Raw genomic sequence first — 17302 nt, 5'->3', positions numbered from 1 at the left:
AACTGGGACTCACTCTCTCTCCCTTGTGTCCAGCTTCTCCTTTGAATCCGGGAACGCCGACGTCGCCCTGCAACACATTAACAGCATTATACACATTTCATTTCATTTCATAACCTTTATTTAAACTCGGAGATATATTGAGGAGCAACCTCATTTACAATATAGCCGAGATGAAACACAGAACATATAAAGACAGAAGACAAAACAATTGAGGCATACAGTACATACATATTCAGACATAACACACATACATAGGCATAACTTGAATATACAGTAAGTTAACAGCAGGAGCAGTTAGAGGTAAAATATGATGTAATTATGGATTTAAATTTCGTTAGTTTCAGATGATTTTGCATAGAGATCTAGATTGAAGGTGCAACAGTAAGAAAAACTAGTCTTTCCAAGTTCGGTGTGTGACAGAGGGAAGCTGCAGTGTGAGCCGGTCTTTTGAGCGTGTGCAATTGGAACCTGCATTAAGAGATACTAGCGAGTTAATATAAGATGGTAAAATAGATAGATGGAAAATTTGCATTTACAGGTACTATGGTACATGGTTCATTAATGTGCATTGTCCTGACTTCTAAATAAGTAAATGAAAAATAAATGAAAATGAAAATTAAAGCCTCTTCTCCATCTCTTAATTGCTTTAATCATACCCTGTCTTCACATCTTGAAACTACTTGTTCATGCTTTCATTGAATCTGTCACCACATTTCGCTAAATACCCGTCCAAACTCGGTTGCAACTTGTCTGATTGATTTTTGTATGTCTGTCCAGATTTTGTCTTTGTCTTGTTTTGTTTTGTTTTGTTTTTTATTGTATTGTTCTGTATCCTTTCATTGTACTGTGATGTGTTGTGTTGTTGTGTTTTATGTTGATGTGAGGTGCGCAGGACCCCCTCGAAAACGAGTTGCGACAACTCAAGGGGTTTATCCTGCTGATAATAAACAACTTAAACAACAAAGCCGCCACTGCGTTAAACAAGTTAAATAAGAGCTCGTACCAGTTGGCCCTTGGGTCCTGGTAGTCCTGTAGTTCCCTGGGGGCCGGGGGGTCCGGGGGGTCCCAGTAGACCTGATGGACCCTGGACACCTGCCAGACCCTGGGGAGGAAACACAACCACACATTTCTTTTTTTTTTGTTCCATAAATGGACATTTTCCATTCATATATTACTGACAAAATGACAATAGGTTATAATTTACACTATCCATGTATGGGAAGGAGAAGGATGAAAAAACAAAGTATTTTCCCTGCCTCCTAATCTATAATCAATAATAAATAATAAAATAAAATAAAAAAACTTGACTCAATTATGATATTCAGTAGTAGTAATATCCATAATTGAAGTGGTTCCACTTACTGTTTGTCCTCTGGCACCCGGAGCTCCATCAGTTCCCGCTGCACCCTGTTCAAAAATGAAATCAACAGCTAATTAATAATAATATAATAATATAAACTAAAATATAAAATAATGATATAAGAAAAAAGAAAAACTACAACAACAAAACTGAGAATTTGACTACACTGCAAAAACTCAAAATATTTCCAAGAATATTTGTCTTATTTCTTGTCAAAATGTCTCATTTCTAGTCAAAACTAAACTCTTTCCTCTTAAAATACGACTCATCACCTAAAAATTAACTTGTTTTTAGATCATTTTCACTTGTTTCAAACTAATTTTCAGTTGAAATAAGTAGAAAAATCTGCCAGTGAAAGCAAGTTTTTTGTGCTTGTTATAAGAAAGAAAAACTTGTCGGATTTTTCTACTTATTTAAAGTGGAAAATTTGCTTGAAAAAATTAAAAAAGTGTCTAAAAACAAGCTACTTTTTAAAATGTGATGAGTCTTATTTATCTTATAAGTTTAATTAGATATATTTTGACTAGAAATTACATTTTGACTAGAAATAAGACAAATATTCTTGGTAAGATTTTGTACAACACACCTGCTGTCCTGTTGGTCCAGCTGGTCCTCCGCGTCCGCCGTCCCCCCTGACTCCCTGCCGTCCCGGAGTTCCTCTCACACCCGTGGGTCCGGCTTCACCCTGCACCAGAGGACACGGTTCAATGTGGACAACTTTAATGTGAACAACTTTAATGTGAACAACTTTAATGTGAACAACTTTAATGTGAACACTGCCAAACCAGAAGACATTATACACTGTAAACCAGTGGTTCTCAACTGGTGGGTCGGGACCCAAAAGTGGGTCTAGACCCGTTCTGGATGGGTCGCAGACAGCTGGTCAAAAAAGTAAATAATATTTAATGCACATCTGATGTTGGACATGTCTTTTATTTTGAAAAATAACTGATATTGAAAGGCAGGCGTCACGTGAACACATGCAGTTGTAATGCTCCTCCTCACTTTCTGATCATTTGCTACATTTGCTCTGAATGCAAAGATCTCAGTTTCTTATTAATGTGGCCTGATGCAGTGAATCTGGTTTTGTTTTGTTTTGTGGGTCTTTATTTTGTGCAATTTGATATTTATTCACTTTTGTGAACATGCTCTGAATGCAGAGATGCATTAGAAGTCAAATATATAATTTTGTTGGTCTTCATTTTGTGCAGTTTGATATTTTTTTATTCACTTCCGTACATGCAGTTGTCATGGTAACTCCTCAGTTTCATTCATGTGCTCTGAAATGCACTTTGCTCAATAAAGAGCTAAATGAGTTTTTAAAGGCTTTAAAACAAAAATCTTGGTTTGAATTCTATAAAAGTGGGTCGTGACTTAATGACCATGGGAGAATGTGGGTCCCAGAGTGAGACTAGTTGAGAACCGCTGCTGTAAACACACTCACCTTCATTCCTGGGCTGCCTGGGAATCCTGGCACACCGGGGATTCCCAGTGGACCCTGGAATTAAAGAATATTTTATATATAACATAACAAATTCTCAATTTCTGTGGTTTACATGTCTTATTTCATGTTTTTATTTGTCATACTCGTTCTTACCAGAGGACCTGGTTTGCCGACGTGTCCGGAAGCTCCACGTTTTCCCTAAAACAGGAAGAAAGGGAAAATGTCTCGATCTGGAGAAATCTTTTTACATCATTTTACTTTCTCAACCGGAGGGTTTTATTTTCTCACCACGGGCCCAGTTGGACCGGCTCGGCCTCTCTCTCCCTGCTGACCCGCTGGTCCCTGAAACACAGAACCGGCTCAGTGTCTGTGTGTGTGACTGACGTCTGTGTTGAGCGTTTTACTGTGTGTGTGTGTGTATGTGTGTGTGTGTGTTGTGTTGCCTACCAGGGGCCCAGGAGCACCCATAGCACCCGGAGTACCAGACGCTCCCTGTAAAAATACAAACACACAGAAACAATGCAGGTTTGTTTGCCAATATTTAATTCCAACAGTGAATTTTCAAACCATAACCGCGTGAATTTGAGAAGCTGACACCTTCGTACCTTAGTTCCTACAGCTCCAGACTCTCCCCTCGACCCGAGAAGACCAGCGTGTCCCTGTTGGAGACATTTACATTCACAGAAACAGGTGAGTTCTAGATATTAAAGGGGAAATAAAATTTTAAAAAAGTCAAAATCAAGGCAAAGATTGTGTGTCTGACCTTGTGACCTTTCAGCCCTGGAAGACCTGGAAGTCCTGGGAATCCTCTTGAACCCTAAAGACCAGAAACAGTCAAATCCATCATGAATTCCCAAACGGAAAAAAACCTATAGGTCTTAATATAGGTTTGAATATATGTGACATAAAATTGGCCGTTTTCATATATACGCATATATGCTAATATATATGGTACATATATACAGATAAACTGCATATAGGTTTCATATATGCGCATATATGTATATCCTATATATCCTCATGAGGATATATACCATACCATACCATACCAACTTTATTTATAAAGCACTTTAAAAACCCAGTGGACCAAAGTGCTGTACAAAATCACACATAAAATATACAATTGGTATAAGACACAAAATGTACATTAAACATAACAGAATAAAATAATAAAGAATAAAATAAAGTGCACTTAAAATAACACTATATAAAACCAATAAAACAATTAAAACCTAGCGCATAGGTGAAATTAGTCAAACAATAAATAACTAACAGCAGATTAAAAGACATCAATTTAAAACATGGTGTGAATGAAACCTATATGCAGTTTATTTGTGCATATATGGTGCATATATGCTGCATATGCACCATATATATTAGCATATATGCGTATATATGAAAACAGCCAATTTTATGTCACATATATTCAAACCTATATTAAAACCTATAGATTTTTTCCGTGTAGGTTCCCATTTTACACTTTAACAAAACAAGAAAGATAGATTTTACATTTTATGGGAATCAAATAGTTGATCAATAGTTTGTAATCAGTAGATTTGAAGACTGAGAGATGCTTAGTTACCACAGATCCTGGAAATCCTGGTTCTCCTGTGGCACCTGGAGATCCAGATCCTCCCTATGCACAACAAATGAGACAGTTAAAGTTTCTAATTATGATGCAACTAGTTGTCAATACCAGTGACTTATATTAGAATCTGTGTTTGACTCACATCAGGTCCAGGTTTTCCCGGTAGCCCATCTGGTCCGCGATGTCCCGGCTCACCCTGCGGACAAACACAGGGAGCGTGTTACAACTTTTTCTAAACTCAACACACACTGCAAAAACTCAAAATCTTTCCAAGAATATTTGTCTTCTTTCTTGTCAAAATGTCTCATTTCTAGTCAAAACTAATCTCTTTCCACTTAAAATAAGACTAATCACCTAAAAATTAACTTGTTTTCACTTGTTTCAAACAAATTTTCACTTGAAATAAGTAGAAAAATCTGCCAGTGAAAGCAAGTTTTTTGTGCTTGTAATAAGAAAGAAAAACTTGATCCACTGTCAGATTTTTCTACTTATTTAAAGTGGAAAATTTGCTTGAAAAAAGTAAAAAGTGTCTGAAAACAAGCTACTTTTTAAATGTGATGAGTCTTATTTTAAGTATAATGAGATTTATTTTGACTAGAAACGACATTTTGACTAGAAATAAGGCAAATATTCTTGGTAAGATATTGAATTTTTGCAGTGCAGGTGAATTTAGATTAAACTCTTTGAGAATCAACTGGATGTGTAAAATATTTAAACATGTTCATTCATACCACTTGTCCTGGATCTCCAGAATCTCCTGGGATTCCCTGACCACCACTTGGACCCTAACAGAGTGAAGCAGGAGAGTTATTTCTCTGAAAATGACTAATAGTTACAGACATTTCAAATGTTTAAATGTTTATCACCAAAACTTACTTGTGCTCCATTCTGCCCTGGTGGTCCTCGTGGTCCTGCTTCACCCTGAAATAGCAGCATTTCATTCCCTGTTAGTGTAGTTTGAACTGTAGGCTACATCACACACTGCAAAAACTCAAAATCTTACCAGGAATATTTGTCTTATTTCTAGTCAAAATGTCTCATTTCTAGTCAAAACAAATCTCATTCTACTTAAAATAAGACTCATCACATAAAAAGCAGCTTGTTTTTAGACACTTTTTACTTCTTTCAAGCAGATTTTCACTTGAAATAAGTAGAAAAATCTGACAGTGGATCAAGTTTTTCTTTCTTATTACAAGCACAAACAACCTGCTTTCACTGGCAGATTTTTCTACTTATTTCAAGTGAAATTTTGTTTGAAACAAGTGAAAATTATCTAAAAATAAGTTAATTTTTAGGTGATGAGTCTTATTTTAAGTGGAAAGAGATTAGTTTTGACTAGAAATGAGACATTTGGACAAGAAATAAGACAAATATTCTTGGAAAGATTTTGAGTTTTTGCAGTGAAATGAATAAATGTAAAATACGTCATTTCAGCACTCACCCTGGACCCTGACACCATCCCAGCCCAGCCAGACTTCTCACTGAAACCTGAAGCCATCTGTGACACTAGGTTGCCCTTTAAATAGAGATTTAATTGGGATAAATGTACAAAATATATATATAATTACCGGTACTGCAATGATCAAGCAAACTGAAACTGAGAAAAAACAAAAACTCACCCCAGGTGCGGCATGTTGGCCGGGAGGTCCTGCTTCACCTGGATTTCCTGGCACACCGGGCTCTCCGTCAAATCCCGGAGGCCCTGGGAATCCCTGTGGGTTGAATGGGAAATGAGAGAGGGAGGACACCTTTATTTGGCTGTGTACACGATAATAAACGACTCTAACTGATTAATTTAGCTGATTTGTGCAGGAAATTTAACAGATTATTGTAAATGATGCATACAAAAAGACAGCGCCACTGCTTGTCCATAATTTAATTGTGTTTTCAGCTTCTTTTTCTTTGAGCTGCAGGGTTTTTTTGCTTCTATTTCAAGGTGAAATAGAAGCAAATTGAAAACAACAAGAGGTAGAAAATATTTCTATCCACAAGGGGTCAAAGGTCGAACTTGTGGACGTGATTGAAGACAGAAACAGCTGCCAAACTCTCATTCAACAATTGTACTTTCTGTTCTGTACATGCTGAAACTGTGACCCATTTGTTTTGGCTCTGCCCTATTGTGCAAAAACTATGGAGTGATATTTGTAATTTTGTTGCTATCAATGTTGATGGTGATTTTATTTTGTTTTGGAGGAATGTTCTGTTTGGGCTCCCTGACCTGAAAAAAAACAAGGAAAAAGCTAACATAACTTTCATTATCAACCTTATTATTTTAATGGCAAAATTTCATATTCACAAATGTAAGTTCATTAAAAAAAAACCTTCCTTTACTGCTTTTAATGGTGAGCTCAAGCAATACATAACCTCCATCACATTTTCAAACAACCAGAAAGCGATTAAGACTATAAATATGTGTGAAAACTTGAAAATTTTGTTGTAAACTTAAATAAATTCCCCCTGGCGTATAATATAAATTGCATTTTACCATGAAAAACTGTTTTTGTATTGTGAAACAAAGTTTTGAATAAAAAAAATAAATAAAAAAAACTTTCATTCAACAGTGGAGGAACAAGAACCGCGATAATTCCTCACAAAGTTGTTTTTGTAAGTATCTGGTCTGACTCTGTGTCATTATACATTATTTAGAAACTGATTTTCTTACCTATTAATAACTTCTTGCTGTACAAAGTAGCCACGGCTCGTCCAAAAATCATAACATTTGTTGGTAGAAAGAAGTTGCTACTAGCTTGCAGCCATAATAATTGCTAAATTGGCAAACAGCCAATGGAGAAGCGCCATTTCAGTCACGTGGTACGTGATTGTCCAATCGTGGAGCTGAACTCTGTGCCGTGTATATTCATTACTGTAGAAATCAACAGGAAAGCTAAAGCTAACAGTCACAATAATTAACACGTATTTGAAGAAAGAAATAGACAGAAATAGAAAATTCTTCCATAAACCTATAAAGTCAATCCCTGCTGTTTACTCTAATCTGTAAAAAGTAACCTAGTCGTCTGGAAAAGTCTTTTAAATTGGTCGCTAGAGAAAAAAGTTGCTAGCTAGCAGCAGCAGATGCTTAATTGGCAAGCAGCCAATAGGGAGGGTGGAACTCAGTCATGTGATATGTCTGTCATTAATTTTTGGTAAATAAATACAGTATATGCAAAGAAAATAGCCTTATATTATATTTAGAATACAAAAATAATATTTTAATTGATAAATGAAATAATCACCCTACTATAACAGCATATTTTGGAGAGTTGGCAAGTGCTAAACTGGATTCAGTGCACACGGATGTACATATCAAATTGAGACACAGCATGCCCTGGATATTTTTAATCTATGTTTTTCTTCAGGTTATTATTATATTAAACCATCAGATCATCAGTGAGCTGTGATTCAGACTTACCCGTCTGCCTTTGAAGCCTCTTGGTCCAGTGTTGCCCTGAGCTCCAGGAGGCCCCTGAACCATGCAGACAAAAATAATCATAAATATATCCAATATCAATGATTTGATGAGCCAAGATGTTTTTGTTCTTAATTCAATGCACACATCTTTTATTACTGTAAATGTGCAGGGTGCATCTCAATCCAACCACAAGCACATAGGCTACAAAACACAAATTTGTCTTGACATTTGGTGCCCTCTTGTGTCAAAACTGGGCACTGCAGCCATTCTAAAAACCTGATGCATGTAGATAAGACTCAACATTTATAGATTATTTAATTATACAACAACAGCAAGAGTGAAAGTAGTAAAAAAAACCCCACCTGGGGTCCACTAGGTCCGGGAAGGCCCACCACCTAAGAGGAAAAATGTATAGGTGTTAAGAAAAGCAAACGACTGGAAGCTGCAATTAGAGATAACCACTGTTGAGTTCACTTACATATGGAATATCACCTGGTTCACCTTTCTGTCCCTATAAAGGAAACAAAATTAGTTTTAATTAAAAAAACGAACAATACAGTAGTTTTCACTTTTGCTTAAATGAATCTCTGTTAAAATGATGCATGACTTACCTTGAAGCCCATCAGTTCTTGGGGAAAAGAGAAATAAAAAAGCTAATTAGATGATATTCTCTCCTATAATATTATATTATGTGACACACTGCAAAAACTCAAAATCTTACCAAGAATATTTGTCTTATTTCTAGTCAAAATGTCATTTCTAGTCAAAACAAATCTCATTATACTTAAAATAAGACTCATCACATAAAAAGTAGCTTGTTTTTAGACACTTTTTACTTATTTCAAGCAAATTTTCACTTGAAATAAGTAGAAAAATCTGACAGTGGAGTAAGTTTTTCTTCCTTATTACAAGCACAAAAAACCTTCTTTCACTGGCAGATTTTTCTACTTATTTCAAGTGAAAATTAGTTTGAAACAAGTGAAAATGATCTAAAAACAAGTTCATTTTTACGTGATGAGTCTTATTTTAAGTGGAAAGAGATTAGTTTTGACTAGAAATGAGACATTTTGACAAGAAATAAGACAGATATTCTTGGAAAGATTTTGAGTTTTTGCAGTGCATCACTGTTGTGTGTGTGTTTACAGATGCATGTGGACTGTCTCACCAATCACCCTGCTGGCGCTGGCGAAGCTGTCGCACACGGGGCAGCACTCTCCCTCGGGCGTGACGACCTTCTCGCAGTTGGGCAGCAGCTCGCACTGCACCTCGTCGCAGATGGCCACGCCGTTGTCGCACACGCAGACGCTACAGGGCGCCGGTTTCCAGATGTCGTTGTGCTGGTAGGTCTCCCCTTCCACTGCGCAGCTCTCCGTGTTATTCCCATCTGCAGCTGCGACACAGTCGGAGAGGATGTGTTACAGGGATACTCCAACATTTATTTTTTTCGTGTCTCGCCTCACTCCCGAGTCCATGACAAGCAGATAGACACCATCCTTTAGACTGTGCATGCAGTAACGAGGGAGATACGGGCAGAGCTGGCGCACCGCTAATTAGCTTAGCTCAAACACTGGAAGTGTATGGGTAATGTTAGCCTGCCTCCTACCTGAGCCGAAATCAGCAGTCAGAAGCTGATTTCGTTTTAGCTCTAAACTCTGTAAATATATCACTTTATCGACATTTCAAAACATGTTTAGGTGAGAAAGTAGCCGTTTAGATCAGCAGTGTGTCGTTAATTTGTCTAAATACCAGCTGTTTACTATTTTGTTCGGACGAATTCGGCGCTACTCAAGCTAGCCGGTGTGACCAACGCACTTCTGGTTACTTTCACAAAATAAAACACCCGTTGCCCTTTACATACAGAAAACCATGATGATAGAATTTGTGCTTTTACTTTGAAATAGGAAGCTAACCTACCCTCGATGTAGCTAGCTTGAACCAAAATAAACCGTCTTTGCTTGAACCCTCCGTTTTGACCGATCTCGTCCCGTTAGCGGCATTTGACCGCTCAAGGTGCCTTACCGGAGAGTTTTGTCAGCTCTGAGAGGAAGATCGGTCCGTTTAGAGTTGCTGAAGAGTTTCTCTGATGACTTTAGGTGGAGGCAGGCTAACACTACCCATACACTTCCAGTGTTTGAGCTAAGCTAATTACGGGCGATACGGCTCTATCTCTCTTGTAGTGGGGCAGATAACTGTAATAATCGTTCACTTCTGGAAACAAGCACCAAAATTGGCACACATACTCCTTGGGGATTGCTCTTTTAATAAAACCCGTTAGCCACCTAAAATTTAAACATTTTTCAAGATGGCCGCCATTGAATATACAGTAATATGGCATTTCAGAATACAATCGCAAAGACTTGTCCTATTTGAATGATCTTGGTGTCAAATATTACATTTTTCACTATGTAGAATCCAAATTTGGACCCATGGACTTACTCACTGGCTTCCTTGTACCATATATCAGTCCTGGAATCCTAATATTTAGTTAAATTCGAGGTTCATGTTACGTCTGACTCGGTGAAAATGCATGGTAGTGGATATCATAGTAGTGTTAGTTTACCTGCTGTGGTGTCGACGGCGGCGGAAGGTGATGCCGAAGCCGGAGTCAAGCACACGGGGCAGCACTCGCCATCCGGGGTCACGGTTTCCTGGCAGCCACCGAGGTCTTCGCACACGACGACCTCGCACACGGTCGTCCCGTTGTCGCACACGCAGATACGACAGGGCTCGGGGTTCCACATGTCGTTGTTGGCGTAGACTTTCCCATTTTCCGTACAGGTGTCTTTGAGAAACAAAAAATCAAATCAGCATCTGGGGGTTTTTCTTTGAAGCTTAAAGGAAAAGTTTAACATTTTTTAAAGATGTGTGCACACTAAATACAAAGCTACCACAGATGCTGATTAGCTTAGCGTTGCACAGTATAGAAATAAGAAAAGTCTTTATTCAAAAGTCTTTATGTCAAGCTAACTGGTTGCTGATGGTAGCTTCATATTTAGTATGGTATTACTACTGAAAGCACATCTCTCAAAATGTCAAACTTTTCCTTGAACTGCTACACTGCAAAAACTCAAAATATTTGTCCTATTTCTTGTCAAAATGTCTCAATTTTAGTCAAAACTAATCTATGTCCACGTAAAATAAGACTCATCACCTAAAAATTAATTTGTTTTTAGACAGTTTTCACTTGTTTCAAACTAATTTTCAATTGAAATAAGAAGAAAACTACTTATTTGCTGGGGAAAAAAAAGTAAAAAGTGTCTAAAAACAAGCTACTTTTTAATGTGATGAGTCTTATTTTAAGTATAATTACATTTATTTTGACTAGAAATGACATTTTGACTAGAAATAAGACAAATATTCTTGGTAAGATTTTGAGTTTTTGCAGTGTAATGACACATGTTGGCATGCTGAACCTTCAGCAGTTACACACAAGGACAGACACAGTCCTGTTTCTCAAAGCTTCATGTGTAGATTTTTTTTTTTTTTGTGACTTTAGCATCTTGCAAAGTTTTTCAAGTTCAAGTTTTTCATTGAACAATCCTAATGCAGTCATTTCAGTGTTTAGTAGTGTGTGTTTTTTTCTTAATATAATGACACGGAGCTGCCAAAGTCACAAACTTTAAAATCCCACAGCAGCAGCTTTAAACAGTACATCTGTTTTTAAACGAAGAAACAGCTTGATTTCAATATTCAGTCTCATTTGTCATGAAACAGGCAGCAGACACCAGCAGAAGTGACAATACCCACAGTCATGGTGCATATAAAGTGCAAAAAACAATAACACAGGACATGGATGGAGGAGGCTTTATAATTTCCCAGAGGAATACACATTATTTGATAAATAAGTTCCTCGCTCAATTTAATTTTCTCTGCATCTTTTCTCTGCCCGACACTTCATTGAGCAGTGAGCTTATTTTCCAAAAAGTCCATGTATTCCCTTTGCAAACTTAAAGGGATAGTAGCATTTTTTTAAAAGTGTGGTTGTATGATCTACAAATAGCCCCTAAGTACTTTAATTGCAGTAGAAGACTCTCTGCACTCCTCCTGTTAGCAACACCAGCCCATAATAGCCCTGCCCAGAGATTTACAACATACATTGTTGTGAATGGACCCAAAGAAACGGCCTATTTTCGCGGCCTAAAAGAGGTTTTACCTGAATAAAAATACACAGTTCCATTGTTCGCTATAATATAATTTTTTCCAGCCCTTCAAAGTGCAGGAAAAACACAGTTTTTATTTGGACCTAACCAACTGCTGATCGGCGGGCGCTAACCCTGGGCGGAGGGATACGTGAGTTGGTTAGGTCCAAATAAAAACTGTGTTTTTCCTGCACTTTGAAGGGCTGGAAAAAATTATATTATAGTGAACAATGGAACTGTGTATTTTTTTTCAGGTAAAACCTCTTTTAGGCCGTGAAAATAGGCCGTTTCTTTGGGTCCGTTCACAACACTGTATGTTGTAAATCTCTGGGCAGGGCTATTATGGGCTGGCGTTGCTAAAGGGAGGAGTGCAGAGAGTCTGCTACTGCAATTAAAGTACTTTGGGGCTATTTGTAGATCATACAACCCCAACTTTAAAAAAAATGCTACTATCCCTTTAAAACACAGTCAAAGGGAAATTCACAGCACATTTCAAGACACAGATTTTTTTTAAAAAGCAACAACATTTTCTTTACACAGGACGGAGAGGCCTGAAGAGGAAAACTTCAGACCGCAGCAGGTGATAAGAAGAAGCACCGGCCGTCCTTGACACAGATGAAGATGAAGACAAAGCGGCCGCTGAGTTGGACAAACTCAAACTCGAAACAACCGAGAATGCAGCCGCAGAGAAAACCTGCAGGTAACGGTTTGACAGTTTACCGGTGTGACGGTCTGTGGCCGAGCACACGGGGCAGCACTCGCCCTCCGGGACCTCGGTGTCCTGGCAGTCACCTACATCCTCACACACCACCTCCTCGCAAAACACCGCGCCCGTGTCGCACACGCAGACTCGACACGGGTCCGGGTACCATATCTGATCGTTGTGGTAGACCTGGCCGCCCTCTGAGCAGGAATCTTTATATGGAAAACAAGCAGCCGACATCAGGGTCGTTCCTCGTCTGCTGATACAACATCACATTCATGGACCCTAGATCCTTTTTCACCCACATCTAAGATGATGTTCAGCCTATTATTCAAAGGGATAGTTCAACATTTTGGCAAATTAGCTCATTGCCATAATCCCTATAGTCATAGCAGTAGGTTTGTTACCTTTAATTGTCGGTGCAAGGTATTTTTAGAACGGAGGAGCAGAGCTGTGAGCTGCTCAGAGCTACGCTACGGAGGCTAATGGGATTTCTTGGTTCAAACTCATCAAATACACAATCCAACAACTCCACAACGCTCTGGTGGACAAGTTGTGACCTGCACATTCACCACGCTATGAGATAATAACACAACGTTACCACACAGAGTTGTTTTAGAGGGAAATTCAGAGACTGCTTGATGAAAAACTGTCCTTGAAGGCAACGCGCATCAGTTGTTTTGCATGAATTTACCTCTAAAACAACTCTGTGTGGTAACGTTGTGTTATTATCTCATAGCGTGGTGAATGTGCAGCTCACAACTTGTCCACCAGAGAGTTTTGGAGTTGGAAAGCAAGAAATCCCATAGTGAGCCTCCGTAGCGTAGCTCTGAGCAGCTCACGGCTCTGCTCCAACGTTCTAAAAATAGCTTGCACCGACAATTAAAGATAACAAACCCACTCCCAAGACTATAAGACTATGGACCAATTTTCCTATCCCTTTAACCCAGTTTAGTGATGCACAATAATTTATCGATTAACCTGTTGCACAAAAGTGAAATATGGCATTTTTATAACCATAATGATATGAATATTTATTAATATCCCATTGGAAGATTGTATTTATTATCTAAGGAATAAAAAAATACAAATAATGACTGTGTAGCTCTGTGACTACTGGTGCCAAAACATGAAAATCTGTATTTTTAAATCACATAAAGATCCACACTAATAGCCACAGGATCAATAAGTAAATGTGGATATAACATTTATACAAACTCATTAAAAATATGTTCCTTTTAGTTGTTGAATTATGTGTTACCAGATTCAGGAGGAGGTGGGGCAGAAGCTGCAGAGCACATGGGGCAACACTCGCCCTCGGGGGTCACAGCCGCCCGGCAGTCCCCGAGCTCCTCACACACCACTTCCTCACACACCACCGTCCCCGTGTCGCACACGCACACCCGACACGGTTCGGGGCTCCATATCTGATCGTTGTGGTAGGTCTTGTCATGTTCAGTGCAGGTATCTTCATGAAACAGAACAGCAGCCGTGTCAGTGTGGAGTGGAGTGGACACCGAGCCTGTGTGTGCATCATTATGGGGGTTTTTTCTGCAGTATATAATTCTTCAGCATCAAAATTTGCAGTAAAACAGTGTAGAAATAAGAAAAGAAGCCAAACTGTACACACTAAAAAACGTTGGGTTATCTCTGTAACCCAATTTCTGAGTTATTGGTGTTGGGTTAAGTTTTTGGGTTATTTTTCCAGAGTGTAACCCATTTTCAGGGTTATAGGCTATGGATTTAACCCAATTCCTGGATTGTTCAAGTAATTGGATTTTTTTTTTTTTTTTTTTTTTTACAAGAGTTTACTTTTAATAGGTTTATATTAAAACATAAGATAATCAATCAAGAAAGTTTTCTTTCTCTTTTGAAGAGGTACTAATGATAAGTAATTGTACTTGAAGGACCATTTAACCACTTTTCAATCTAGGTCTGCAGGGAGCGCTCCAAACTTGTTAAAGGGATAGTTCAACATTTTGGCAAATTGGCCCATTGCCATAATCGCTATAGTCATAGCAGTAGGTTCGTTACCTTTAATTGTCGGTGTAAGCTATTTTTAGAACGGCGGAGCGAAGCGGCAGGCTGCTCAGGGCTATGCTATGGACGCTAAGGGAATTTCTTGGTTTCCCTCATCAAACTCATCAAATACACAATCCAACAACTCAAAAACGCTGTTGTGGACAAGTTGTGAGCTGCACATTCACCACGCTGAGATAATAACAGAACGTTACGAGACGGAGCTGTTTTAGACGTAAATTCATGCAAAACCGCTGATGCACGTTGCGTTCAGGGACAGTTTTTCAGCAAGCAGACTCTGTATTTACCCTGTATTTACCTCGAAAAAGGCTCAGTTTCGTAACGTTCCATTATTATCTCATAGCGTGGTGAATGTGCAGGTCACAACTTGTCCACCAGAGCGTTTTGGAGTTTTGGGATTTTGTATTTGATGAGTTTGATGAGGGAAACCAAGAAATTCCCTTAGCGTCCATAGCATAGCCCTGAGCAGCCTGCCGCTTCGCTCCGCCGTTCTAAAAACAGCTTACACCGACAAATAAAGTTAACGAACCTACTGCTATGACTATAGCGATTATGGCAATGGGCCAATTTGGGCCAAATGGACCAAAAATGTTGAACTATCCCTTTAACTAGTGACACCACTGCCATTCATTTCTGTGACAGTGGTGTCACTTGGTAGAAAAGTTTGGAGCACTCTCTGTAGTTTTTAACAACCAAACTGTTGGGTTTAAAAAAAAAAAAAAAACAATTTTAACCCAACGGCTGATTTGAAGAAGGACAAACCCCTTTTTTTTTGGGTTATTTTAACCCAATGGGTTAAAGGGGAACTAAACCCCTCAGTTTTGGATGACGTGCTCTAAGCTTGAAATTCAAAAAATGCCTTGATTATGGGCGGGACTCAGGAGCACTCTGCGATCCCCCCTCCCCCCTCCCCCCTGCGCCCCATTCACACCCGCGAAATCACACAAAAGAGAAAAAAAAGTAATAAACACACATCGACACTTCTGCTAGCGCTAACGAGCTACTAACGAGCGACTCAACACTAGTAGCGCGGACACTACTAGGAGAGGACGCCAGAGCCGTGACACAGCATCTACAGCTGATCCGCCGGCTCGTTAGCTCGTTAACGGCTCGTTAGCGCCGGCCGCACTAACGATTCCCATTCAGGCAGCTGTTAGCAGCCGTTAGCCGCAGCAGAGCAGCTAGAGCGCCTAGCAACCGTTAGCGGCAGGCAGCAGCCGGTGCTGATTGGTCGGGGAGCTAGTGGCCGGTGACGAAAGCTGCCTCCAAAACGTCATCTGCCTCCATCTCAGCCAATAGAAAAATTTGATTGTAATAGCCGTGTTTCAACCCATAGAGGGCAGTCACTCTACATTTTTACTACAAAATACACCAAATTGAAATATTTTGACTAAAATGTCAAAAGTTGGACCAGAATCAACTGACAACACTACCTTATACCCAAATACATTTGTTTTCAGCAGAAAAAAGTGGTTTAAGGGTTTAGTTCCTCTTTAAGAGAAAAAGAAAAAAAAAGAATAACGCAAACCGTTGGGTTAAAATTAACCCAAAAAAGGGGTTTGTCCTTATTTGAACCAGCAGTTGGGTTAAAATTGAGTTATTTTTTAACCCAACTTTTTTTAGTGTGTAGTGTGAAACTGAGGGCACAGCAGTGTTAATGTCCATTTACCTGCTTTAGTGTCTGTGCTGTGAGTCGGCGCCGCCGTGGCGACACACACGGGGCAACACTCGCCCTCGGGGGTCACGGCCGTGCGGCAGTCACTTAGCTCCTCACACACCTCGTCCTCACACACCACGGTCCCCGCGTCGCACACGCACGCGCGACACGGCGCCGGGCTCCATATCTGACCGTCGGAGTAGAACTCTCCGTTTTCTCTACAGCCGTCTGAGTCGAGCAGAGCAGCGGTCAGCAGCCGGGGGTCCCCAACTGTCCAAATGTTCATTCATAGTGATTTTCCACATCACAAAACTATTTCTTTACACAAAGAATGTGTATCAAATGTAAGGGTAAAATCTTTTACATTAACATTAAAGGGATAGTTCAACATTTTTGGCAAATTGGCCCATTGCCATAATCCTTATAGTCATAGCAGTAGGTTTGTTACCTTTAACTGTTGGTGCAAGCTACTTTTTAGAACAGCGGAGCAGAGCCGTGAGCTGCTCAGAGCTACACTACGGAGGCTAATGGGATTTCTTGGTTTCCCTCATCAAATACACAATCCAACAACTCCACAACGCTCTGGTGGACAAGTTGTGAGCTGCACATTCACCACGCTATGAGATAATAACACAACGTTACCACACAGAGTTGTTTTAGAGGGAAATTCATGCAAAACCGCTGATACACGTTGCCTTCAGGGACAGTTTTTCAGCAAGCAGTCTCTGTATTTCCCTCTAAAACAACTCTGTCTGGTAACATTCTGTTATTATCTCGCTCTGAGCAGCTCGCGGCTCTGCTCCACCGTTCTAAAAACAGCTTGCACTGACAATTAAAGGTAACAAACCTGCTGCTATGACTATAGGGATTATGGAAATGGGCCAATTTGCCAAAATGTTGAGCTATCCCTTTAAGTCAGCCAAACACCTCAAGGAGCACAGTGTGTTTTCAGTTATTTGCTG

The 17302-nt window shown here is 39.4% G+C and overlaps 2 protein-coding genes across 2 annotated transcripts in view; both read right to left on the bottom strand.

The window, feature by feature from the left end:
- Positions 1–17302, bottom strand: part of col5a2b (collagen, type V, alpha 2b) — a 62701-nt gene that overhangs the window by 39657 nt on the left and 5742 nt on the right. Inside the window, exons 2-23 of the mRNA XM_085793857.1 lie at positions 10362–10583; positions 8967–9191; positions 8413–8429; positions 8280–8312; positions 8164–8196; positions 7802–7855; positions 6012–6104; positions 5834–5908; positions 5269–5313; positions 5124–5177; positions 4535–4588; positions 4387–4440; positions 3568–3621; positions 3410–3463; positions 3252–3296; positions 3093–3146; positions 2958–3002; positions 2805–2858; positions 1947–2045; positions 1363–1407; positions 1004–1102; positions 14–67 (exon numbers count right to left, since the gene is read on the bottom strand). Coding sequence (XP_085649983.1) covers positions 14–67; positions 1004–1102; positions 1363–1407; positions 1947–2045; positions 2805–2858; positions 2958–3002; positions 3093–3146; positions 3252–3296; positions 3410–3463; positions 3568–3621; positions 4387–4440; positions 4535–4588; positions 5124–5177; positions 5269–5313; positions 5834–5908; positions 6012–6104; positions 7802–7855; positions 8164–8196; positions 8280–8312; positions 8413–8429; positions 8967–9191; positions 10362–10583 — 1562 coding nt within the window. The remainder of the gene's footprint in view (positions 1–13; positions 68–1003; positions 1103–1362; positions 1408–1946; positions 2046–2804; positions 2859–2957; positions 3003–3092; positions 3147–3251; positions 3297–3409; positions 3464–3567; positions 3622–4386; positions 4441–4534; positions 4589–5123; positions 5178–5268; positions 5314–5833; positions 5909–6011; positions 6105–7801; positions 7856–8163; positions 8197–8279; positions 8313–8412; positions 8430–8966; positions 9192–10361; positions 10584–17302) is intronic.
- Positions 12473–16626, bottom strand: LOC146990977 (cysteine-rich motor neuron 1 protein-like). Its single transcript, XM_085803760.1, has 3 exons — positions 16353–16626; positions 13905–14111; positions 12473–12855 (listed from the first exon to the last, which is right to left on the bottom strand). Exons 1-3 carry the CDS (start codon positions 16624–16626, stop codon positions 12473–12475), a joined length of 864 nt encoding a protein of 287 aa, XP_085659886.1.

This window comes from Trachurus japonicus, chromosome 2 (assembly GCF_045865225.1).
Source record: "Trachurus japonicus isolate A0001 chromosome 2, Traja_1.0".
Taxonomy (NCBI): Eukaryota; Metazoa; Chordata; class Actinopteri; order Carangiformes; family Carangidae; genus Trachurus; species Trachurus japonicus.
Note: the sequence above shows the minus strand (reverse complement) of the source record. Positions and strands in the feature narration are given on the sequence as shown.

Excerpts from the sequence above, each read along its gene's own strand:
- LOC146990977 (XM_085803760.1), bottom strand. The coding sequence starts at position 16,626 with ATGAACATTTGGACAGTTGGGGACCCCCGGCTGCTGACCGCTGCTCTG. Across the intron at positions 14,112-16,352 it reads CAGCACAGACACTAAAGCAG|ATACCTGCACTGAACATGAC; the intron begins GTAAATGGACAT and ends TGTTTCATGAAG. Across the intron at positions 12,856-13,904 it reads CCCACCTCCTCCTGAATCTG|ATTCCTGCTCAGAGGGCGGC; the intron begins GTAACACATAAT and ends TTCCATATAAAG.